This window comes from Nylanderia fulva, unplaced genomic scaffold (assembly GCF_048542155.1).
Source record: "Nylanderia fulva isolate GAGA-0341 unplaced genomic scaffold, ASM4854215v1 Scaffold3, whole genome shotgun sequence".
Classification (NCBI taxonomy): domain Eukaryota; kingdom Metazoa; phylum Arthropoda; class Insecta; order Hymenoptera; family Formicidae; genus Nylanderia; species Nylanderia fulva.
The window spans coordinates 3,469,945-3,496,669 of NW_028190368.1; the positions used below are offsets into that span (position 1 = coordinate 3,469,945).

The 26,725-nt window shown below is 30.7% G+C and overlaps 1 protein-coding gene across 1 annotated transcript in view; it reads right to left on the reverse strand.

Annotated features, from left to right (window-relative positions):
* Positions 1–26,725, reverse strand: part of LOC114929154 (junctional adhesion molecule B-like) — a 102,319-nt gene that overhangs the window by 34,746 nt on the left and 40,848 nt on the right. The window contains exon 2 of the mRNA XM_029300579.1: positions 12,560–12,662. Within this exon, the coding sequence (XP_029156412.1) occupies positions 12,560–12,614 (55 nt within the window). The 5' untranslated portion in view covers positions 12,615–12,662. The remainder of the gene's footprint in view (positions 1–12,559; positions 12,663–26,725) is intronic.

Sequence of the window (26,725 nt, forward strand, 5' to 3'; positions counted from 1 at the left end):
GAAAGTGGATATTTTCAATATTTTGTTTCCCTAATTAAATTAATAATAAGTTTTAATTGGACAAATGCGTTATAATTAGCAAACATTTTTCCTGTATTGGATAGTGCTTCAAATTTTGTAACGTTCGCAAAGTGGTTATTGCATAAAAGGATTATTAATGTAATTATCATATTTAACAACACGCGCAAATAATATAGCTTATTTTTAAATGTAATACTTGAATCTTGATGGTGCTGTTTGTACTCATTGAATAATTATTTGATATCGGACGTATAATCCGAATGTAATCCGTGAATTATAATGGGTTAAGCATAAAAAATAAGCATAAAATATTAAAAATATTAATAATTAAATCTGTATATAATATTAAGTTGAGCATAAAATATAATACAATCTGTATATATATGCTTGTATATGTGTTTTATTAAAATTTCATTATTTTTATTCAAGTATCGTGCAATTATTAATTGCATATTATTTGAACTGTAAATTTTATGATGTTTCTTTATCTACTAAAAAATGCGCATTTTTCGTTTTAAATTCGCATAGTATGTTTAACAAAGGCTTTGCCGTTGCAAGAAGTACTTATACGACATCAAAGAATTTTAGCATAGAAAAATTATGTTTTAGAGGTATTGAAGAATATTTTAACGAAACTTCTCAATCAAATACACGATCTTGTCTCGATAAAATCCAACGCAAAACTTAATTACCAATATATATATTATACTTATCGTTGAAAATTGCAATTAGTAGATTGAAACAGCTTAATCGGCTCTATTTTGTCGAAGGAGCCGTTGCCTGCTGGAAATGCTGACACGTGAGTTTACGTTTTCATTATTGCAAGAAGTCATTTGAGCAGTCAACGTGCGCATGCTTGGATTAAAGCGTTCCAGCTTTCCCTCTGACCTGGCGTCTACACCCATCTACATTCAATATAGACGGAGGATATATTGAAGATTATGTTGCCATACATGTGTATGATTAGTTCAGATTAGACCCGACTGAATCGGTAATGCTGCGTAGCGTATTGCATATCGCCAGTCGTGTATAGTTCACCTTCGAGAGTTCGCGTTCATGTATGTTACAAACAATGAATAAAGAGAGACAAGAGGAAATTGTTCGAACGTTACGTTCTCAGTAATCTCGGTGTTATATATATAACCCGAAACAGCATACTAAAGTATTATATATAGCGGATGCACGGTTATCTATATATATTGGCATAATATCAATTCTGGGATATCAATAGAGTATTTATAATAGGCTTATCACAGGTGATATCACTCATCATTATGAGTAATATTGTATAATATTATATACACACCCGAAGTATGTATCAATTATCCGTGATTATTAATGCAGACGATTTTAAGGGGATAGAACAAAATTGACGAGCGAAAAAATGGACTTTTTTTCAGTTAAATATTTAGGATATGAAAAATTCGAAGTATTTTGGCACATTATTCTATATTCTTTTATGCCATTGTAAAAAAAGACTAAAAATATTAATTATAAAAATGGGAGTTACTTGCAATAAAAGGAAACAGTTATTTCATTGGAAATAATTCCCGTTCAATAAATGCGAAATTTTAAAAATCGCTCCAACAATTTTTTCCAAAAAATGTTTTAGGTTGTTAAATATAATATCTAAAATATGTGTTGGAAGCAGAATTTCGAAAATAATTCTGAAAAATACCGTAGTTGTAAAAAAATGCAAAATTGCATCTCTTTCAATAAAATTGAAAAAAAAATGTTTAATTTTGCTTCTAACACATTTTATATAGTTTTTAAAATTATAAATCCGTTTTCTAACTTTATTTTAGATTTTTCATTACTCTAAAATCATGTTCACTACGAGTTAATTACTCTGAATAAAAGGCAAAATCCATTGATATACTAAATATATTTAATTAAAATAAAAAACAAACGGGTACAGACATAAGCTATAAAATAAGATATATAAAAAGAAAAAATAGAATAAGTAAAAATTCGTAAAAATAATATTGTAAATATGTTTTGCTGTATTTGTATAATACCAAAAATAATAATTTCAATTAATATAATCCCTGAATATTCAAAATATTTATTTCTAATTCCTAAAGTCAATTTAAGATCTTTAACACAACAACTTGAATGATTATTCTCCTAAGAAACTAATTTATATATAAATATTTCTGGTCTCGTATTTTTCTGGAAGATAATCTTTCCTCCCGCTTTCTTATCGATATTTATTTTGCTCGATCCACGGAAACACGGTCATTGTTACTTCTTGTTGACTTTAATACACGAGCGTGAAAGTGCGAACGGTCGAACGGGCAGAAGAATGAATTGGCGAAGGTCCATAAGTAGGTGTCGCAAGTTTGTTCCGTGTTCCCCGGTATTGCGAAAGTTGAACCTCGCTTCGGAAACAGCCGAAACTTTTCCAACGGGGATTGATTCGCTTCCGGGCGCTCCGTCGTGCACCGACATATTCGCGCTTTTTCCGCGATTGTGTCCGATCTCGCGAAACGGAAACTCTCGGACCGAGCTGTCGCGATTTACTTTCGTGCAGTTTTCGGACAAGTTACCGTCACGTTAACATATGTGTAATGACTTCGCGAGCCACCCCGTCATCGTAAACCGAATTGCGTCGGTTCGAGAATATTATACGGATTGTGTGCCGGTGACGTTTGGCGCGTCGAATGGCTTCTCAGGATCGAGAGAAGAAATTCGCTTACGGCGTCGAGTGTCGACGCTAGATGGAATTTTTATGACCCGAATGTGTTAAAAATATTATATCGCTCGCGCGCGTCCTAGGGCAGGCAGTTTCCGTGTCGGTTCTCTCATTCGAAATGCATTGGACAATGCCTACGACTGCGTGTGCACTATGTATCTCGCAGTGATAAAACATTCCGAAAATGCTATTTTATCGGTTGTGGAATATCGCAAGGGAAGTAGCTTGAATAAATCGTCTTTTGTGTGATGTATTTCTCGCGTGATCGGATCCGAAAGAAAGAAGGAATGGCGATGGCTCTAAAGCATCCCGTATAACACTTGGTAAAAATTTCCATCTGACTTTTATATATATATTTTGTAATCTTCTTGAGAGTTTTTATTAAGAGACATAGCAAGCGAATGGAAATCATTTGTATTTAAAAATGAAAAAAATTAAGTAAGTTTATTTGAGAATTATTGATAAAATGCCCGATACACATGCAAGAATAATGAAGATCTTGTGGATAATTTTCGAAATACATGATAACTATACAGAATAGTCAATGTTGTCGGAAATTGCTGTGTTAAGCTACACTGCGTGTTCAGAAAGTATAAAGCGCTTTTAGATATACATGCATTACATCGCCGTTGCGCTTATGCATATGCAGAGATGATAATTTGACAACTCGAGATATTCCGCGCTATATATCCTTCACTATGAGATTACTGGCCTTTTAGTACACGAATATGTCGAAACTTCTCTTGTCGATCTTCCATGTACCAACTTCGAACAGTGTCGTAAATCGAAATATAGGTATCGAGCGAAATTGTTATACAGAACGTTTGCCATGTCGTACATGTAGTGCAGATTACAAGAAATGGTCGATAGATTAAAAGATAAGTGAAGATTAAGTGCTAAATATATAGGATGGTATATAGGATAAACTATTAAGAATGATAAAAAGACATTCTTTTTGACGCTATAAGATTTATTTGGTACCATAAGATTTCTTTATTCCTGTTAAATTCTTTAGAAGGTTCAGGAGAAATTATTTCTTTTTAATAGAATCATATATTTTTGTTTTACAATATAAATATTATTACACTTAAAAAAATTTGTTAATTTGATAAAACCTTTCAACTAAATTACTAAATTGTTTTGTTAATTGAACATATATTTGTATTTAAGTCAAATATACATTTTGTTAGATTTAATATGTTATATTTAATTTAAATATTTTTATATGTTCAAGTATAACAAAATAATATTTAATTGAAAGGTTTAGTCAAATTAACAAATTTTTTTTCAGTATGTAAAATGAAAGAAAACATTAATATTGATAATAATAATAATGATAAATATAAAATTTATATATACAATATATATATATTATATATCAAATCGTGTTTGTATATTTAATATATGTATTTACAATATTACTGTTTTTTTTTTATATGCGAGCTAAATATTTGTCATTTGGACATTTTGGGATTATTATAATTTTCGTAATTATCTATTTTATTCGAATTTCTTATAATTTTCATAATTATCTATTTTATTCGAATTTAAGTTCAAGTCTTGGATTAGAGATGTATTTTATGGCTCACACATGTATCAAGTTGACGAGGTTGCGCCGTGATATAGCGCGACAGATTATTACACTGATGGCACAGGTGTTGCTCTTGGTTGCTTGTCAACAGGTTTGCATCGCCTGACTCTGTATGCGGTCAACATTACTAGTGAAGCATGTGCATGAACATGTAAAGCAATATGTCTCGGATACGGTTTTCCTGAAGATAATATTTAATCTCTATTAACCACTTACAATCAATCACAATTTAAGAGCAAATTGATCAAGTTATTATAAATTAGTACTAAAATTATTCAATACTTAAATGATAACATTATTATTAATATTACAATTTTTTTTTAATGACAGTTTGAGAATTTTATAAACTCATTGTGTGAAGATATAAAATATGCCTGGACTATTAACCACTTACAATCGATCACAATTTAAGAGCAAATTGATTAAGTTATTATAAATTAGTACTAAAATTATTCAATACTTAAATGATAACATTATTATTAATATTACAAATTTTTTTTAATGACAGTTTGGGAATTTTATAAACTCATTGTGTGAAGATATAAAATATGCCTGGACTTAGAATCGAATCCTAAAGCCAAAGTGGTAATCTTGTTTCTCTTAGGGACAAATTATTTACAGAATTTTCAGAAGCCGCAGAAGAGAGAAATGTAATTTAAAATGTTTCACACAGACGTGTAGCGGCACCGTAAGCGAAAAGGGTGACGTCACGGATTAGGATGGAGACAAGCCCTCGCGGCTTATATATACATGCACAGTAAATCTTAAATTCCGAGCCTACCGCGATAATTTCGTTCCCTCCATCTTCTTTTGCTTCCGCATAACCGAGTGAATAACTAGCGTAATTGCCAGCGACCTAGTTGCAACTTACGCCGGAGGTTGCATTTCGAATACGACAGCTAACGGGATATAGAGAAAGCACGGTACATACATACTATTCGTATACCGAAGGCACGCTGGGGGCGATGTATAAGGGCTCGCCGTTACGTTACGCGTCAAGATTACACTTCGCGATTTCGTATCGGGGGATTAATCATCCGCTCGCGCTTTAATTACGATCGCCGGTGTTTTACATCGCGGTGACGGGATACGCGCGAATAATTGCACCAAGTTACTTGTCTGAATTGCCCACGATGCAATGTAAATATATATATTTATGTGTAAGCAATTTATTATACACTGTAAAAAAATTTAATATAATTACATAAAAATATGTGAAATTAATTTGCACGATCAAATATATACGTTTTCATTATTTATCGTGCAATTTTACACATTTTATATAATTTTGTATATTTTTTTACAGTGTATGTAAGTAATTTAGTGTTCAAAATTCGCTCTGTATATTAAATGTTCAATGTTAAAATATGCTTATATAAAAATATTCTTATAATATATTGTAACAATACTAAGTATGAGTTTTTAATAACGATTAATTTGATGAAAATTATAAATAAAATTAGTCAATTTTTAACTAATAAGATGATGACTAATAATAAAAATTTCTAAAACTTTTCTTTCTTGAGTTTATTTTGAGAGCTAATAAATTATTTCTAATTTTTACAAACTAAATTATATAATTTTTTTACACAAATTCTTGATTCTCCTAATTGTTTTGTACATACAGTTATTAAGGTATGATTATAAAAAAATTAATATAAACTTTATACAGATTTATTTTGACATATTACATGATGAAATATAAAATCTTTATTTTGCAATATATCGTGTGTGAGGAAGCTCATTACATGACTTATTAAGTGTAAATTTATAGTATGCTAACGTATGAATGTGTGGGCAATAAATTTGAGAAATAGCGCAATTGAATTTACATTGCAAAGAGAAATGATCTAATCTACGTTTCGTGTTTATATAAGTCTACCATGCATTAATACATCTGTGCGCTGCCCTGTCGTGATTCTATCGCTCCATTGATCAACTTCAGCGGCTAAAGTTGCCGACAACTCACGATAGAGACACGATCGATAACGAAAGGGCTTTGACCACCGTCGCACAAAGGTCTCGCGCGCATAGGAAAACCGTCAACTTGTCTAACGATCTATTTAGATGGTAACCAATATTTCTGTATCGAAACTGTCTCGAAAAATTGTTTCGAAAGTCTTTTCGCATATAAGCTGCTAATATTTAAAGCAATCTAGCTAATTGACAAATGACTGATTTCATAAATTGACATGTTTATTGGTGAAAATTGAATGAGAATTAAGTGCTTGATTATTCCGATATGTACAATGTGAGATTTACATATGTGCATGATACGTATATTGGAAGATATTTTAAGAGTGAAATTCTTTAACTTTTGTGAGGTCAATATTTTCTTATGCGATACAATACAATTGAACATTATACAAATCTTTTAGATTATGTTTTACAATATGTTAAAAAAAATTTTATATATATCATATTTTTTTTATAATAACTATAACACTTATCAATATTATAAAATATTTCATTTTATTATTATAAAGATATTTAAATGGAAAATAGAGCGTCATGTGCAATATGTATTACAACTTTTCGTGCCATAAAATCTCAATAACAATTATTATCTAAGAGATAATACTCGTGTCTGTTCGTGTTTTCAAGCTGAAATATTTCACTGAAAAGTTGAAGCATTTTAACCGATCTGAATAATATTGCACGAATATAATTGAGTTTTCGTTGGAACATGTATCTGTTATAATCCTAATTGACGCTTAAATATGAATGCATATTCCCTGATACACAATTACATATTTCATATCTTCTTACACAGGATACGATAGTTTACACGCGAAAGTTTTTTATAGATAACCGTTTGCAGTTCATATTTTGCAGTTAATATTCAAGGATTAAGGTAGATCGAATGAACCTTTTATTCTATCAATCGATAGGATTTTCGTGAAACACATCACGGTTGTGTCTACACAGGATTCAATATCGTATAAGCGATCTCTGCTTTTTAATAGTACACTAGCAAATCAAAATAGCGAACCAATTAATAGATATAAAATTTGAATTAAAGTGATGGAGTATTAAGAAACAAAAAATGATCATATTTATTTTAACTTGCATCTCTTTTCTCCTCCTCTCTTTCTTTCTCTTTTTAAACATTTTAAGTAACATTTTATTTTATATGAACAGTTAATTTATTGACCAAAACTGGCTTATTTTATTACGTGCAAAAAAAATTTCAGTTTACTTGAAAAGGATCACAAGCAGTGATCAAAACGTTGTAATTTATTTTGCACGTAATAAAATAAACCAGTTTTGGTCAATAAACTAACTGTTCATATTTCATTTCTTACTGGCGATATATAATATAAATTCGTTTGATTTTATTTTATATTGTAACAGATATATGACGATTATTAATGGCAATAATTTTTAAAATATATTCATTTTTGTGTTTTAGCATTTTATTGGCTTTATTCAATATCAATTATTATTGTTTAGTGGATAGCGAGGTCTTGAAAACAAATGTTTTACGCAGCAGTGATAAATATACAATAACATTAAAACGCACATGATATCGATGCAATCAATATGTTATTTCAAATTGCATCACGATTAAAAAGTTATGACGTAGGATATTCGATATCTTTTTCTCTCTCGTTCTTTTTGCGAAATATATTTGTAATTAGCGGAAAATTTTTAGATGTTGGCCTGGCTTGCATGTCTCTTCTAAAGTAAATCATATACGTATTATTTGCACGCAAATGCAATAATCGATATTATTTAAGTTGCAAGCACATCCGAAACTAAAGACAATTTTAAGTAATTTATAATTTGCGATGAAATTTAAGATAGCTATTTATATAATAATTTTATGTTTCAAAATAATTTCTGTATTACATAACATACGAAATTATAACTAGAATTGTGTTTCGAATTTTGTCGCAAATTATAGATCTTCAAAATTTATTTTTATTTAAACACATGTAAAACATTTACATGTGAAATATATAAAACCTGAATGAAAACATATATATTTTGAAAAAAATATGTTGATGAATTTACATATATTGCTGGAGTTCATTTTCGTATTAAATAAATTCCCTAATTAACAACATGTGTTTAAAAAAATACTTTATATACTATATTCTACAATATAATTTTATAAAATTAGGGGTTAATTTTCTTTTTCTCATTATTTTTTTATGTAATATGTTGCTAAATATAATTTGTAAATTTATTAAAATTTTGCAGCTATAGAAATTTGCATGTCAAAATTGTTTTGCAAAACTAAAATGTTCGTGTGTTGCGGTTCCGTTTCTAATCATCCGTAAGTCCTATCATTGACTATAGCTACTGCTAGAAAAGAAACAACTACGTGCTCCGCAGTAATTAACTCCTACTAGCTTGTATGTGCAAAACGTACATTGGGCGATGGCAGTTATTTAGAGGTAATTTGCTAATCTAATTGACGGCAACTTTATCATGAAATCATTTAGATCTTTTCAATTCATTAAGTAAAGAAATATGTAATCTAACACTATATAAACAGAATATTAATTTAAAGACTCTATAGTAAAAATATTTTAGCATTATTGTTTATTAGATATTCGTCAAAATCTAGTTTATTGTTTAAAATCAAGTATTATTAATAATTTCTTTTTATGTTGATATTGTGTTCTTAAGAGAGATTTTTTAAATTTATATATATATAAATATAAAATATGTAAAAAATAAAAAAAAAAATATATATAAATATATTAAATTATATATATATATATATATATATATATATATATATAAAATAAATTACAGGTGGAGAAAAAAAATAATTTTTGGATTTGAATGATAAAGCTTGAGAAATAAAGAAATAATTATTTTGTAATGTTTTTAGGGTTAGTTTAATTGTAATTTGTTGCAAGTGCCACTTCTTCGATAGGGCGAGAGATAATAGCGGGATATATTCGGTCCTGTAGAGCTGATTGTGCAAACTAAGTTTGCTCGTCATTATCGCACTCGCTGTGTACTGCAGTTAAGCAACACCGGCAGTTTCGTTTACTCGCGCTCATTTCCGTTGCTTGTCGGAAATGTTTTTTGCATTTCGCTGGTTTCCTCCTCTTGCTTCTCGTAATGTTACGGTTTTTATTATTAGAGGCAATGTAAAATGATCGATAGACATTGTAGATGTCTAGTCACGCTAAACATTTTTTCTCAAGAACATTGCGGATTATAATACTTATATAAACTTTTCATTTGGACAAACAATTCAAAATTTGTCTGTATATTTTACAAAACACATTTTAACAGCTCTGAATATTTTCGTCTGAATATTCTTCATTTTTCTTTCATACATTTATTTATGCAGTAATTCATTGAAAACTAGGAATAAAAAAAAAAAAAAAAAAAAAAAATACGAAAGATATCAAGATATTTCTTAATAAAATAAATAACTGTATGATTTAAATATTCGCTGGATGAGAGAAAAAAATATGAATGATGTCACGATGGAATACACACAGACTGCATAATTCGCACGCGTATATAATTGCAGATGCGCGTGTAATATGCGAAAATGCAACGTGTCAAGAACCGAAGAGGTCCTATGACCTACTAAAGAATGAACATTTTCATGGAACGTACCGTGCACAGGGAGCTTTACGATTTAGATGTCGACGTTTGAAATGAGGGGCACGTCGCGCCGGTTTGCGGTTTTACTGCAACCGTTTTTCTCCTTCCTTCGACTATTTTCCCTCCCACATTTCCACCCCTTTATGCGCGTATCATATTTGTAGGATGCAATAAGTTGCGTTAGCTCCTCTCGTATTTCTACTCACGGTTGCTCGTAGCGCCGTGTATTATCATGGTAAGAACCAGGCCTGGCTATATCCTGTTGGGATCTCGAATGATCCTGACGCGAGCGAGTTAAAGCCTCCCTCGTACTATCGGGGATCGATTTGTTCCGGATATCTGATAGCGTAGAATTTCTTATATCGTGCAATGAAAAGCGTGGAATGTTAACGTTATACTGAGCTATAAAAAGTGGATGCAGAACGTTTTTTTGTTAAAAATATAATTTTTAGAAAATTGTTCGTTCGAAATTGAATTATTCGAGATATGATGTGTTCCATGGTTTTTACATGTGTTAATGATCATGATTGCGCTCATTGTATTATTAGAACATATATTTATAGTGCTATTTGGCTAATAGCACTTTGTCATCTCGTTAGTTAAACGACTTTGCTAAGTCCTAACATTTGTATCTCTGTCTTATGCAGACATCAAGATTTACACATCATAAATTAGCCACTAACGTCTTGCAGTTAAAAGCGTTTGTTTTCATCGCGGTTTTCATACATAGTGTTTTCCCGAAAATGGGCTAAATCTGAAGTTTCGTCCTACATACATGCACGTACGATGATAAATCTGCGTTAATATAAGCGAGACAATATAATATAGCGTTCACAGTGCCTCTATATGTCATTCGGAATTTCTGCTTTCATTCGCTTCATCTGTGAATGTGGTTTATATAACAAAATATATGATACTGCTATTTTAGTTTAATGTTTATATAACAGATGTATTTTCGAAATTTTCATTATATGGTCTGTTGGATTTTTGAGTATAAAATAAAAAAGAGGGTGGGAAAAGCACGGGCTTCAAAATTCGCGATAAATTAAATAAATAAATCAATAACAATTCAATTTGTTCTATAACATTTTCACGTGGAAATTAACACTTTTAAAAAATTGTATTATTAGACGTAAATTATACAAAGTTTTAAGATAAAATATATATCTCTTTTTATAATAATTATTTTTTTAATTTTATAATACCTATATATTCTGTTATATCCTTTTTCAATTGTCGTATTTAATTAATTTGCAATTATTATAACAATGTTAATATATTATTTCGGGTTATTCAGTTTTCCGCAATTTAAGATGTTATTTGATATTAAATTAAATATTATTTGGATGAAAATATATAAATTAGATGAACTTGTTAGATTAAAAATTATATATTAGCCAAGTCAGGATGTCTTTTGAAGGAAGGGAAAGTACGCGAAAAATGATAGTCTCGGCTTCCTCATCATGAATACAAACGAGCCAATAGTCGATCGGGCTGAGCCCACTAATTGAGAAAGTTGATCGTAGCTTCGTTGGTCTTTTCTTTGGATCGAGAGCGACTATTTCTGGTCGTAAGTCTTTTATCATGTCCTTTTAATTATAATTGGTTTCTTTTATAACTTGGCGAATGAGACATGCAATAGAAATGTAAAATAGATGTCTTCGATACCTTTGTAATTGAACCAGCATTATATTGTATAAAAAATATATACAATATAATTCTAAAATATTTTAAACTTTTATATACATATGCATTTATAAAATTTATATTTTTATTTCTATTATTTTTTTGTAAATGTATACTTTTGTATATTTTTTTAGAAATTTTATATTTTTAAGAGAAACTTCCCCAATAAATGTTATATAAAAAAGAAAAAAATCAACATTTAAAAATTGTAACATAAAAATTGTAATCCTGGATATTTTACTTTGCTACTAATTTAAGAAATTTTTCATTGATTGCTCTTAAGAATCAATTTATAATATGCAAATTATACTTCCGAGCACAAAAATAAAGTGGAATAAGAAAATGATATGTATTATATCTATCGATTTTGTTTACTTGTTTCTGTCTATCTTACGTTCTACTTATTTTCCTTTATTTTTGATTTTTATTCTATTAACTAGAGACGATTCTTATATAAGAAAAGAAAAAGAAAAATCATTAGCTCAAGCAATAAATCGTGAAGAGAAAACAATAAATTAAAATTTTTTTAATAAATACGAGAAAAACTGCTTACTTTTCTTTATTAGAAGTATAATATGTACATATATAGTTATCATATATATGATACATATTATTCTTGTTAATTGATGCTATCAAATTGAACAAACTAGCAATACGGAGATATTAGCTGTTACATAAAAATTTACATCTGAACAATTCGCGAGACAAATGCAAGGCGCATGCATCCACGATTTGCTGCATCTTTCGATCTCGGTCGAGAGATCACCCGAGCTGCGCGAACGAGGACGCTCGTTAATCACGGTAATTTGTTTAACATGTCAATTAATTATCGACTCTAGTCAACCAGACGTGCGCAAGTTTCAAAGAGCGCGAGTGAAAGCGAGAGAGAGATTCGTATTTCACGACGTGGCGCTTCGCTTTTTATCCCGACGCGACGTCATTGCATTTTCCAGCGGAACGGAACATTGAAGAAGAGCCTCACTTACCGATCGGGTGTATCAATGATGCCAGTAGCGGCAGGATCAATAGGAACGGGGCCATGACGCTTTCGATTCAAACGTCCATCTCGCGTTCATTCACGAGGCTGATCTGTAACAGGGAAAAAAAGGAAAGGAGCAATCGTATTAATAGTAGTACGCTTCTCGAATGCAGTGAATGCACCGCAATAGGTTCTTCATGTCGCCGCGACTGGCATTCATTATTTCGATAATCGATTAAGTATCGCGTCGGATGAACGAATCAATTCATCCACTCCCGTTTCATGCGCCAGCATCTGCCTTTCATCCTTTATCCTCTTGCTATCCGATGTATTTATTGCATTTTTATTGTGCTGTTTTGCGGAAAACAAAGTGCTCCGATTTAGCGTCGCGGACAAATTGTCTTCTATTTTCGACGAGATCGAAACTTTATACATATATACGATATGTAATATTTATTTTAATGCTCTATTTGTTGCGTGTGGTATTTGATTTTTATATATAAAATCATATTTTTGTATATACACATTTATTTAGCAAGAAACTATATATCAACAAATAAACGTTGTGTAAAGTTATCTGAATTGTATATAAACTTATTTTGTGAATTTATAAACTTATTTCTAATATCTTTATACAGTATAGCGTATTTTACATTTTACAGTTACTTAATGTTACAGTCTATAACCATGATTACAAATACATATATATATATATTGACAAGATACTGTTTAAAGAAGACTCGTCTTTTCTTTTTATACATATATGTTTCATGTCGGTTAATAACCTTTATATTAAATACAGCTAATACTTTGAAAACTTTTATGTGGGTATACTTTTACATGTTTGTTTTACATATTTAACGTCTGCCAAACGCTTGCGTTTCTAATTATCTCGGCATTTCGTATGCAAAACCCAGTTTGACCTATGGTTTTTTTATTCTAATCGCAATATTTGCTGAGAAGACATTTGCGTACGCGATGAAGCTCTCAAACTATGCAAACTCTCGTAAAAGTAGCGGTTTTTAATAGGTATCTCGTCGGTAATAATGGAGAATGAGAGAAGCTTGCTCGCAACACGTTCAACTTTACTGCGCTCGAAGCAGCAGAGCTATCTAATGTGGATATATATGTTCGTCGTTATTAGCTCAAAGGAGAAACGCGCGGAGGATGAGGGTCATTGCAGAAGGGAGAACAAAAGACGGATAAGGAGCATAATGGAAAATAAAGGGATTTCTAACGAGTCTCTCGCTTGCGGTTCTCTCTAACTTCTATCACCTTCGTCGAAATAGACTATATATGTATTTCTTTGCCAGACTTATGGTTGACACGCATCACTGCGAGATCGACCGTAATTACATAATTAGTGATGGAATCAATTATATATGTATGCGACACTGATTTTGATTTAATTCACTTATCAAACATTCATTCAGGAAAATCGCATTAATATTGAAATGTACGGCATTTGACTCTGAAATTTGATATTAATGTATGTGTATAAACTAATAGAGTGATTGCTAATTGATACCGATCATGAAATATAATATATCGATAGTATCAACGGCGTTATCGAATGTTTTAAAGCAACAAAATAATCAAATAAAGACTTTTGAAAATCATTAATTACGTTTACAAAATTATCAATCAAACGCTTTAGGATAACCGATTCCTCTTCTTTTTAATTAAGAGCTGAATGAAGCCATGTGTGTTAGTGTTGTATAATCAAAATTATAGACTTCAAAGTTAATTAAAATCATAATTGGCATGTGTATTTATCGATACTTTGGGACTTCTGAATTTTTGTTACTAAAACAATAATAGATTTTAAAAATGTAATATATTATTCGTTATGTAAGAATTTTTAAAATATTTTATATTAAAAAAAAAATTGAAAGCTTTGACCGAACAATTTGATATTTTCTTTGAAAAGTACTGATATTATAGCTAATATAAAGTATCCAATTGATTATTAAAATATTAATTTGTTTTATTAATATATTACACAAATGTTTCATCCATCTAGTGTATTATCCTTGTTACTAATTATATCTTGTAACCTGTATCAAGCTATTTGTATCGATGGTCATGCACTATCCCGCTAACAGATATATCTATAAATGCGTTCCTGTGTCACGGACGTTGATCGACATCGACGATGTATCGACAATGTTAATCTGTCTCGCCAAAGGACTACATCCGCGTCCATGTTACTTGTGTCACACAGCGACGGCATCGTGCTGTAACTTAATTTCCATAGAATATATATTGGAGAAAGGATGCGATCAAGTTGCGACTATTTTTAATAGACTTGCTTGCGCGACGAAGTGAATTAGATGGAACTTTACACGTTCGAATGGTTAAGTGCTACAAATACTTATGCAAATACTATGATATGCTTTTAGATAGATTGAAAAAAATTATTAAGTTCATAAATATGTATTTCAATCATTTATTTCAAACAAATAAACATTTATCTGTTTTGAAAAGAATTTTCTTATGCATATCATATAAATATTTTTTCACATTAAATTAATATTATTAGTTGCAAATAAATGATTTATAAGGCAGTATTGAAATAAATATTTATTCACATTCAGTAAATTTTTTTTCAGTGCATAATTAGGAAAGAGATCTCTTAATGCAAAGATAAAAAATTTTGACAAACTTAATAATAAAATTGTTTTCCTCAAATATGTTTTTGGTCGTATATGAAAATTAGGTGCAATTATTTCCGAGACGATTTAAATTTGTTCAAAAAAAGATTGTTAATTATATTTATTACATATATACATTACATTACATTTAATATATATACATACATACATACATATATATATATGTGTGTGTGTGTATGTATATAAAACTAATTTGAAATTTTTTAGTTAAAATTAAACCAATTTTTTATAAAGGTAAGATAAAAGTTAAAAAAAGAAATTACTAGAAATAAGAAAACATGAATTATTATATGAACGCGACATCAAGCACGATTAAATTTTCTCCGTTTCAAAGCGGGAATATTTGATATCTCCGCTCTTTGACGTTGCCTGAAAAATATATATTTTTTTTGTGCACATTTACTAAATCTACTGGTCAAACATTTATCTTGATATTTTACATGTTAACCCAGATTACAGAACCGGATTTACTCAGGTCTACATCACAAACCGTGGAGGACCCATCTCGAATTACGCAACCGCGAACGAGACCTATATCGATCGGATTGATTTCAGCGTGAAGTAGCTTTATGCAGCTCTGCTTCAGACCAGCCGAGCGAAAATGCACTCCGCATTACGGGAAGATAAAAATAGCACGTATTATATAACATTCTAAAAAAACGCAGCTGATATACAATACGGCAGGTCGGATAGCCGAAAGGTGATTCTGTAAAATTTTCTTAAATCTTTTCGATCCATATTTCATAGCAGAGACGCATATGTTGAGCATTATTTCTACTTTCGCTGGTGTCTTGGCTGTTCTCCTTCGGTCGCTCTCCCTTTATCCTTCGAACAGCTTTTTTGCTCCTATTTCGAATGTCCGAGATGATAAATAGTTAGCTTTACCAAGTTGTTCAAGTCGTAAGGTTTAGAAATTATTAGCCTTGCACGTTTTCTCAGCAAGAACAAAGAAGGAAAGAAATCGGTGGTATTTCTCTCGCTGTAACATTTTCGCCAACTTTATATCCTCTTGCCTCGCTCAACGAAATTTTATATAATTAACGAACGCGCATTTACACCTCTACGAGTTAAATTTTAGTTTGCGAACTTTTGCGAAGAGAAATTATTTGATATTATCGTAATTTAATAAGTTAATAAATTTATTATTATTGATTAATGGCGTTGATTTGCGGCGTGAAGATAATTACCATCATTCCTAAGTTAATTAGAATTTGATGCGTATGTAATTATAATAATAAATTTTTATAAATTTATTAATTTTAAATGCGATCAGCATTAATTAACATTTCATGTTTCAATTTAATGGAACGAAATTAGTGAACAGTCGATGATGATCTCTAACAATAGGTACATAATAGTCTGAAATAAATCCTATATTTAATTTGGATTGAAATCGCATGTTTCTACACACTGTGTGCATGAAAGGTTACTGTCATAATTAAGACCTTTGTCAATTATGTATCTATATGCATATAATACATATTAATTTAGTATTATCTATATAATTTTCGACAAATCCTACTGATTGATAAATTCTCTTTTAAGCTAAATAAATAACTTCAAACAATTATAGTTAACAATCAATGAATGGTTATTTGTGTTAAAATTTTTATAATTTTAATTAATTGAATTGTAAATAATTTTTAAAATTATTTAATTATATTTTTCATCATTAATAATAATATATAAAAATTTTTTATAATTTACAATTTTGATTTAAATTCAAATATTCTAAATGTTAAGAATTATACTTAAAGAGATATATTTAATGTATTTGTATCTTTAATTTTTATATGTTAAGTTTTGATGAGAGGAAAAGCTTCGTGATTAAATATATTTTATGTTTGTCACCTGAAATTTTTGTCATTGTAGAGTTCCATAGATGTATAATATAGAAACGGGAAGATACGTTCGTATAAAGAAAAAGTTTGAACTTCACGATCGGCCAACATTAATGGTCGATAGGAAATGGCGTCGTAAAATTTTGGCTGAATCGGGTTAGCGCCGCGCGATTTCTCGAGGGCGATAAAACTATTGTATTTCCTCGCTGTAGGATGTCCGGTGTCGATTCTTCATGGAAACTAAAGGGCGAAACACCCGGGAAATTCCCGAGATGTGCAAGCGCTGGAAGAAGAGAGAATTCGCTTATCGATCGGCAGATGCCTGGCAGGCTTTGCGTTAATAATTCGCGAGTGGGACACGATAAATGCAAATCGCACGGAGACACTGCATGAATATTCGCGACTCGTCGCGGGCGCGATTTACAATCTGCCAGATAAGATACGTATTCTTTGTGTGCACAGAACGATCCGAAGGTGATGTGTTCTGCACCGGGATTCGCGTTCGCTCGGTTGTGTGTCAAATTCAACTTTAATTAAATATTTTAATCAAAATAAAAATATTCATTATTAAATATATTCATTTATAAATGTAAAATAAGAAATGTATTAATTATATATGATTGTATTATATAATACAATTATCATATACATATAATACAATTTCTTTATTAAAAATCTATTTATGTAGAAAAAATTTTTAAATTAAATATTGTATACAAATTATTATTATTAAATATAAATGATATATTTTATATTATATGCTTGTTTTTTCTGCCGATGAGAGAGAAGAGACATTATTGTGCTCCAAAACGAGCACGAATGAAGACAGATTTTTTATTGAATGAAATTTCGTCAAACGACTGCCAATGTGTCAATTGTCACCGTATTTTTCTCCGTTAGGGAAAAAGAACCGCTTGGTAGCTCTCGGTTCTAGCTCGTGGGGGTCTCATGTTAATACTAATTTGCCGGTGTGGCGTGTCTCTTGATTCTCCGACAGTCGTAATACAAATCCCTCGGCGGTGTCTCTCGGCGAAAATCAGCGAGATTTACGTCCATTCGCCGGGACATTTCTGAACGTAATAAAATGTGCCACCGAAAGTGACAGCGACAGACATTGTTTCGCGACGAAAATTCCAGGGCGTCTTATAAGCGTCCTGGTCGGAGCATCAAGACTATACAAATTGCCGGCGACAAGGATATTTGACTCGCTCGTATTTGTGCACGTCGAGCCTGGAATAATTCACGAGCCCGTGGTTTGCGACCGCTACACGGTTTAACACGTATGGTTTAATACGTCGAATACCACTGGTGAATACCACTGTCGGCTGCGATGTTTGACATTGACGGAATTTTGATGTTGTCCATAACCGCGTATCGCATAGCTGCTATTTTAGAGTAGATATAATATCACTTTGCCGCCAACTTATATCAACGTCAATGTTAATTAAACATTCCTCTTTCTTTAACATTTTTTTTTTTTCAACTAATTTTGATCGACTCTATCCATCTGTCCATTTCGACATATATATAGACATAATGGATAACAACGCAATACTGTTATCGTCGTAAAGTGGATTGAAAACAAGTCGCTTGAGTGTGTCAATAACCACTTCTGCTGACTGCGGCAGAAATTCCATCTCGTACTTTTACATTTGGCTTAAAAAAGAATGAAAAAAAAAAAAAAAACGCGAATCGTGATATCGCAAAATCAAAAGTGTGAAAACCTAAACAGACATTGCGAGTTTGCAAACATGAATTTATGTTACAGAAAACTCTTGGCCACGCTAAAATATTGCTGGCAAATCATTCGGTCTAGCTGCGGCGAAATAACGTTGTTAATCAGGATTTAAATTATTTCAGCGAGCCCGAGAATATTTACTATCCGGCGCGATTATTTTCCGCATTGTTTCGCGTAGGGGAGAAAGAAAATAATGAACAAACGGTAATTATACGAGGAGAAGTATTGTTCGCGCGCGCACGCGCCCGCGTTTCAATGCGCGTCTCACTCATCGCGATTAATCCGTTGCAAATTTACGCCTCGGTGGCCGACGCCCTCACAAATTTGCCGACCGCAAATCAATGATAATCCCTCTATCGGCATGTATATATTCGAGCACGGCGTAAATTTGCAACGCATTTGTAAATCGACTCATTTCGCTGTCCGCAACGGAAATGATGTATAAAAGTTATAAAAGCGAACGGATATACATATATTGGAGAGATGTGTCTTTTCTCTCTCGGGTAAATCGGATCAATGTTCTGATATATTGAAAAAAATTTATTTTCTTCTCCTTCTTCCGGCGAAAAGAATATTTTAATAAGTTTAAGCGATCAAGAATTTTTAAACTCTATTTTATTCGTAATTTTACTTTTATTGTAATAATAATAATTATTAATTATTAATATACACTCTTCAAAATAATTAAGGGATAAAAAAATTGTTCAAAAATAGGCCAATTTTAAATAGCTGTAACTTTGTCTCGAAAAATGAAAATTTAAGTTTAAGAAAAGGGTTTTAAAGTTTGAAATCTCTACTTTCGAAAAATCATAACTTTTTACATTTTTTCCATTCTGATATTTTTTACATATAGAAAATGATGAACACAACGATAAATGGAAATTTTTTTTCTCACTTTATAGACGTGTCGCATACACAAAAAGTAGTGAAAAAATTTTTTGACATTTTCAAGTAAAGCCAGAAGTTTTCCCTGCAAAATCATTTTTTTAAATTAAAATTAAAATTTTTTCTTATCAAGTTATCGCAAAATGGAAAGAAAATGGTCATTTTTACTTTGATCGTTTATAACTTCGTTAAAAATTATCGTACAGCAATTTTAGGAATGGATTCTTAAAGCTAAATCTTTGCTTTATAGTATGATATAGTGACTGAATTATTTTTAACTTGTGAATTTTTTACAAATAGGCGAAAATGATGAAGAAATTTGCGAGTTTTTCCCTTTTGTTTCCTCATAGAGGAAGCTATTTGTTTAAACTTTCAAGAAAGTTACGTAAAGTGACTAAAAAAAATGTTACCGACTGAAATTTTTGTGCCTTTTAGTACCCCTCTCCCAAACTTGGCAAAAGAATCACAGACTTGCTGTGATAATTTCTTTATAGTAATCTGTATGGTTAAATGATCGATTTTTGTACAATATGTTAAAAAAATTTTATTTCCTAAAAAATTTGATATAAAATAAAAAATTTGTTAAAAAATTAAAAAATCCGTAGCAGAACAATCTTTTCTTCACTTTGTAACATAATCTTTTAACTGTCACAACATAAAATTTAGAAAATGTAAAGTTGCATATCATTTGCAAAATTACCATCGACATCAGCTTTAAAGCGCATCATGTGGAAGTTGTACGATTGGATTTGTTTTTTGGATGAAGCTAATGTTGGCAGTAATTTTGGAAATGGCATGCAATTTTACATTTTCTAAATTTTATGTTGAGGCAATTTAAAGATTATTAAGTAAAATTAGAAGGTGGAGAAAAGATTGTTCTGCTTTACTGCTTACCTTTTGTAAAAAGTTAACGAGTTAAAAACATTCAGTCTCTATATCATACTATAGAGTAAAGATTCAGTTTTAAGAATCCATTCTTAAAATTGCTGTACAATGATTTTTAACGGAGTTATGAACGATCAAAGTGAAAATGATCATTTTCTTTTCAATTTGCGATAACTTGATAAGAAAAGATTGCAGTTTAAATAAAAAAAAAAAAAAAAATTTTCCAGGGAAAACTTCAGGCTTTAACGTGAACATATAAAAAAGTTTTTTCAGATCTTCTTGTAAATGGATGCTTCTACAAAGTGAGAAGGAAATTTTCCATTTCGTTATGTTCGTCGTTTTCTGTATGTAAAAAATATCAGAACTGAAGAAAATGCAAAAAAGCTATGACTTTTCGAAAATAGAGATTTCAAGCTTTAAAATCTTTTTTTAAAAGTTAAATCCTTATTTTTCGAAACAAAGTTACAGCTATTAAAATGTGCCTATTTTTTGAATCTCTTAATTATTTTGAGAAATGTATTTAATAGTTATTATTTTAGATTTTATACACATACATATATAAAATAAAATATTATTATACTTACTGCAAAGAAATTCGAATTCTTTCTCTTTTATATTTCTTGGAATAATTGGTGTAAATATAAGAAATGAGATTTATAAGAGAGAGAGATTAGGAAATTGTAGAAGAGAAAATAAATGATACTGTATCATGTAACAAGCAAGCTCTGATGTAACCACGATGTTGCTGAAGCGTTCAGATCGTTCAAGCGTCACGGATATTCCCATGGAAAGTTAACCGGAACTTAAAGGAAGGCACCCGGAGAACTTACCTTAATCCGATTATACGCGATACGAGATAGGGAAGCGGTTCGGAAGGTCGTTCTTAAACGGAGCAACTTGCGTTATTTTGCATCGTTGTGGTCGGGTCGCATTAACGTTACTTCATCTTACACTCTATGTCTATCTTTTGCGAACTTCGAGACGAGAGATTAATAAAATCGGAATGCGCGATCAGTAGAGTTTGACTTAATCCGTTATAATTAAAATCTCGATGTTACCTGGTACACAAGAAGCAAGCTTCTCGCACAAAGAATTCTAAAGATAATTGATTTAAAAAATAGAAAAATTATTTATTTAAGCAAATTTAACTTTCTTCGCACTTGAAAGACGCGCTTAATTATTACTGCGATTACTTCGAAAGAATTATTGCATACGTTATCTGTATATCATCTGACATCATAAGCCGTACTGTCTCTCGTTCTATTCTATCAAATAGATAATATATCTGTTGACTACCGAGATATCAGCGTTAACGTTTAATAAGCTGAAATGCAAACGGGCATTATTAAATCTAGCGATTTCGCGATGCACTGTCGCTGCAATATTTAATCTGCAGTGCGAAACAAAAAAAAGTACGGTCGTATTACGAGCAAGTGATTTAACGTCGACCGATGGCGAATTATTGATCGCCTTTCGTGTCGATATATTAAGGGCAATAGGTTCTCGCCGCGGGCGATATCGCCATTGTAACGAAGGTAATAATATGTTCACGGCATTGCGTTATTGCATCATTTCTTCTTCCCAGTAACATAAGAAAGATTCTTTCTTTCGAAATACGTTTCTTTGAACATACACCAGATCCCCAGCGGTTGAGCAATGTAACATCTGATAATGACGTGCCATTAAACTTTATCAGAAAAAAATTAGTTATAAATATATAATTTATGTATATAAATCTGTAAAACTATTTCAAACTAAAAGAGATTGCAACATGCAATTCAGGACGCGTAAATGATAAAAGTTTAATACGTTTTTCAGCTTTTGTTTTAAATGTCTTGAAAAAGTGAGCGGAATTATTTGTAACAGCGGATTTATGTTACATGGACAAGTTTATAATTTTGCTGAAAGTATCTCTCATTTTTAATATTTATTTATAATAATAAAAAAAAACATAATTCAGATATCCAAGAGAAATTTTGATTGCTTAATTTTTTACAGTAGAAATCGAGAATAAAAGTAGTTGTAAATATTTGATTGCTCATCTGTTCAAAAGGTTCTGAAATGAAAAAATTATTATTCGAAATATAGGTTTTTGCTACACATTGAGAAATTTCAATCAAAGTATATTATTTGAAAAATGTTAAATAAATATATACACTATTGTATAATATTTGTTAATAATATTTTAAATGAATAATGTTAGTCATCGATTGATTTTGTTTCTGTGAAATGTTAAGTGATAGTTATTTTTATTTGTATCCTATATTTCGTTGGACGAACTAGATGTGAGTGGGAAAAGAGAATAAAGACTTTTGAAATATTGACAGGTTTGCCATTCACTGAAAATCGCGAATGAGCCAAACAAAAAATTAAAAGTCCGATATGATTCGCGAGAAAGCTATCTGCTGTCAGACTGATTACGATCAATAAGAAAAACATTTTAAACACAATAATATAATATTAAAAGATCAGAAACAAAGTTCAGTGAAACACAGAAAATTTACAATGTTCAAAAACTTATTTTATTATGCATATACATATATACATAAATATTTTATGATTACATTATTAATTTATGAAATTATTATTTGCTTAATAATCGATTATTATAATAATTATGATTCATATGTTAATTACGTTTTCAAACAGTGATAAACCGGTAAATAATACGTTCGCAAACAATATGTTCACGTCATTGAATGATTTCGTACGTCGTTCGCAAATAACATTCCGGAAAATGTATTTTTAGTTGTACTGAAAGAAAGAAAACAATAAAGCTTTTAAAATTTTGATAGAAGCAAATTTGACATTCGTCGAAAATGTAAACATGAATTGAAGTCAAACAAAAAAAAAAATGGAAAATCTGTCATATAATTCGTAAACCATCAAATCTTATAAATAAATACACAAAAATTGCAATCAATAATTATAGATGAGCATGTTATGCAGAAGAATGTCTCATACATTTTTTTAGTACTCTGATGTGTTAATTTATAATGGAAGCTCAAAGGATTGGAGAGAAATTCTGAGAGTTCCTTCGTTAAAAATTTAAAAAAAAAACTTTAATTTCCGGTGTTGATAATTAGATTGGTTTTAAAATTAAATCTTTTCAAAAATTCTTTTAAATTTGTGCAATCTAGTTTGATCAATAGTTGACAAATGTGTAAATTCTCAGATGTGGTATATACAAAGTGTTTGCATCTGAATTTTAAACAACTTTCTTGAAAATTGTTTTCTGGAAAAAAGGAGTTAACTCTTGGAGTTAAGGCTGCTTAATTTGGAGGTTCTCTCTGTGATCAGGGCGGATCTCACGTACGCCGGAAATACATCTGGTGCCGGACGTCGAATCGTCGCGGATTTCCAAAGCACGCCCGTCGTTATCACGTACGGATCGTTAAACCTACCGGTCGGTCGTGAACTTTCGAAATAATTGCGAATCCGTGGAATTCGATTACCAGGGTGACGCGAACGCATTTGTGGAGAACATCGAGATGGATGCGAGAGAGAAAGAAATGCAGTCGAGTGTATTTCGAATTTTTGTATGCGGTGCAACTGCAACTGCTTGCGCGTCTCGTGAACGTTTCGTTTGTCGAGAGAGCGCGAGAGAGGATCTTTGCTTCGTTTCTTCTTCTTCGTCGCACGTGAAACTTTTATATTGTAACGGCAAAACTTTTCGTCGTTCTCGCCTAAGTTTTCTCACTTTTTCCTCTCGCGGGATGAACGCGACGATCGATAAAGCGAGAAACCGATCACGAGAAAGAGGTTGAATCTCAGGAAAGTCAATAAATAACTGGAGCACAGTAGATGCTTCTTCGAATAGTAACTGAACGGGTGAATGTATAAGTATATGGTTGGTTGAAATAAAGTGACTCTAGAATCTAGAACAATGTAATTATATGTATATTAAGAAATTAATTTCTTAGATAAGTTATTTTCTTAGGTAAGTCTGTGGAATATGTAGTGTGCGAAAAGTAGATTATACTCTCTTAAATAGAATCAGTATATTTTTACGGATAGCAGTTTCAGTGATAAGTACAGCCTCAATCAGTTAAATATTATGAATAGCATGTTAGTGAATGGCTAATTTTTCAGTGAAAATTTTTCTGTTATAATTAGAGAAATATAAGATAGAGAAGATAAGTGTGAATGTTTTCACTAAAGTTAATAAACTTGAAATCTTGTCGCAGCTTTGTGATCAGTGACATTTATTCCATTGCTTTTATTTAAGAAAGTACGTTAATAATGATAACAAAAAATTTGAGATTAAAATTCTAAGAAATTTTAGATTCGATGATAATTTTATAAAAAGCAGTTTACACGCTTTAAAATTTTTTTTTATAGATCCACATATATCTTTACCTGTTTTGAGCCTTTTGTTTTACAGTAATACTAATTTATTTTACTATTATAATATTAATTACATTAGAAATCTTATGTCTATGATTTTGTCAACAGTCCATTTTTATTTCAACTTCTTATAATTTATTTAAATGACATCTAAGATAACACATTTTTCATGTCCGATATTTGATAGTATAATTTTAATATTTTTTTCTTTTTTTCTTTCTTCTTGATAAGAATTTATACATGTTTTTGAACATGTATATCATTAAATGTAAATCACAAATGTAAATAAGTATCAATTAGTATCTATACATATAATGTCATAAATCATATACTATTTTTACGTGATGTTAAATAATTATAAAACGATATATAATAAATCGACACTTGACACAATTGAATAGAATCGTATTTGAATTGTTGATCGCTTTCTTAAATTCAATTTCCCTTGAGGTTATCGAATAATCCTTTCTCTCTACAAGTGCAGACTACAAGAGTTGGACATTGATCGAGAAGAAATTAACGAACTATATTGCCGATACGTTAATGCGTGTTGCAAACCGGAGAATTGCCTGAAATATCATTCGCGCCTGTTATATCTCTCGGATTACTTAATTAAATTATGTCATTTGCGACAGAGAAGTCCTCCGATGAATACGACATCGATGGCGAATGAGCCTTGTAGATAATATTATTGCCACTTTTAATCAAGATTATTGGATTTGTAACGGGGAACAAGAAAGAGAGACGTGTGATATTGACATTTTTCATTATTTGGTCAGAGGATTTTAAGCTGATTATTCAGAACTTGACTATAATCTATATAATTATCTAGGTATTGGTATAATGGTGCAGAATTGGCACCCTTAATATTCTTTCTCGATATGCAAAAATATATAGAAAAATATATAGAAAATATAGATATTTATATTTATTATATTGCGCGTTCAAACTTTTACAAAATAAATTATATGCCTAAAATATACATGGATTATTAAATTATCCATTAATTTAGGGCTTTTAATTTAATTTTATAATACATTAATAACAAACTCATAAGATACACAGACAGAGAGTGAGTAATATTCCAAATTACTGCATTTTTTGAAGAATATTCTGTATATTATTTATTTAGAATAAAAAAAGTATAATTTAACAAAATCTTATATATTTACAAATTAAAATAATTGAATAATTCTAATAAATAAAATTGTATTGCATTAAAAAGAAAATATTTGACGCAGTTTAAATATGTCTTTGATATTACGCGTTATCAAGTAGATAACGAAAAAAATCCAGCAACTCAATCAGACACAAGTATAAAGATATTTCAGGTTAAAGCTGTCACTATCTAACATGAATCGAACTTTTCCTCTCGTTTGTGGTGAACGTCGAGAGAAGAATCTGGGTTGCGAGAGGATCGAAGACGATGGGACGATGGAGTGTCGTGTCTATTAAAATCTTATATATTTACAAATTAAAATAATTTAATAATTCTAATAAATAAAATTGTATTGCATTAAAAAGAAAATATTTAACGCAGTTTAAATATGTCTTTGATATTACGCGTTATCAAGTAGATAACGAAAAAAATCCAGCAACTCAATCAGACACACAAGTATAAAGATATTTCAGGTTAAAGCTGTCACTATCTAACATGAATCGAACTTCTCCTCTCGTTTGTGGTGAACGTCGAGAGAAGAATCTGGGTTGCGAGAGGATCGAAGACGATGGGACGATGGAGTGTCGTGTCTATTAGAAGGAGGCAAGAGTTTTATTGCCCAGCTGATAACGAATGAGAAGCT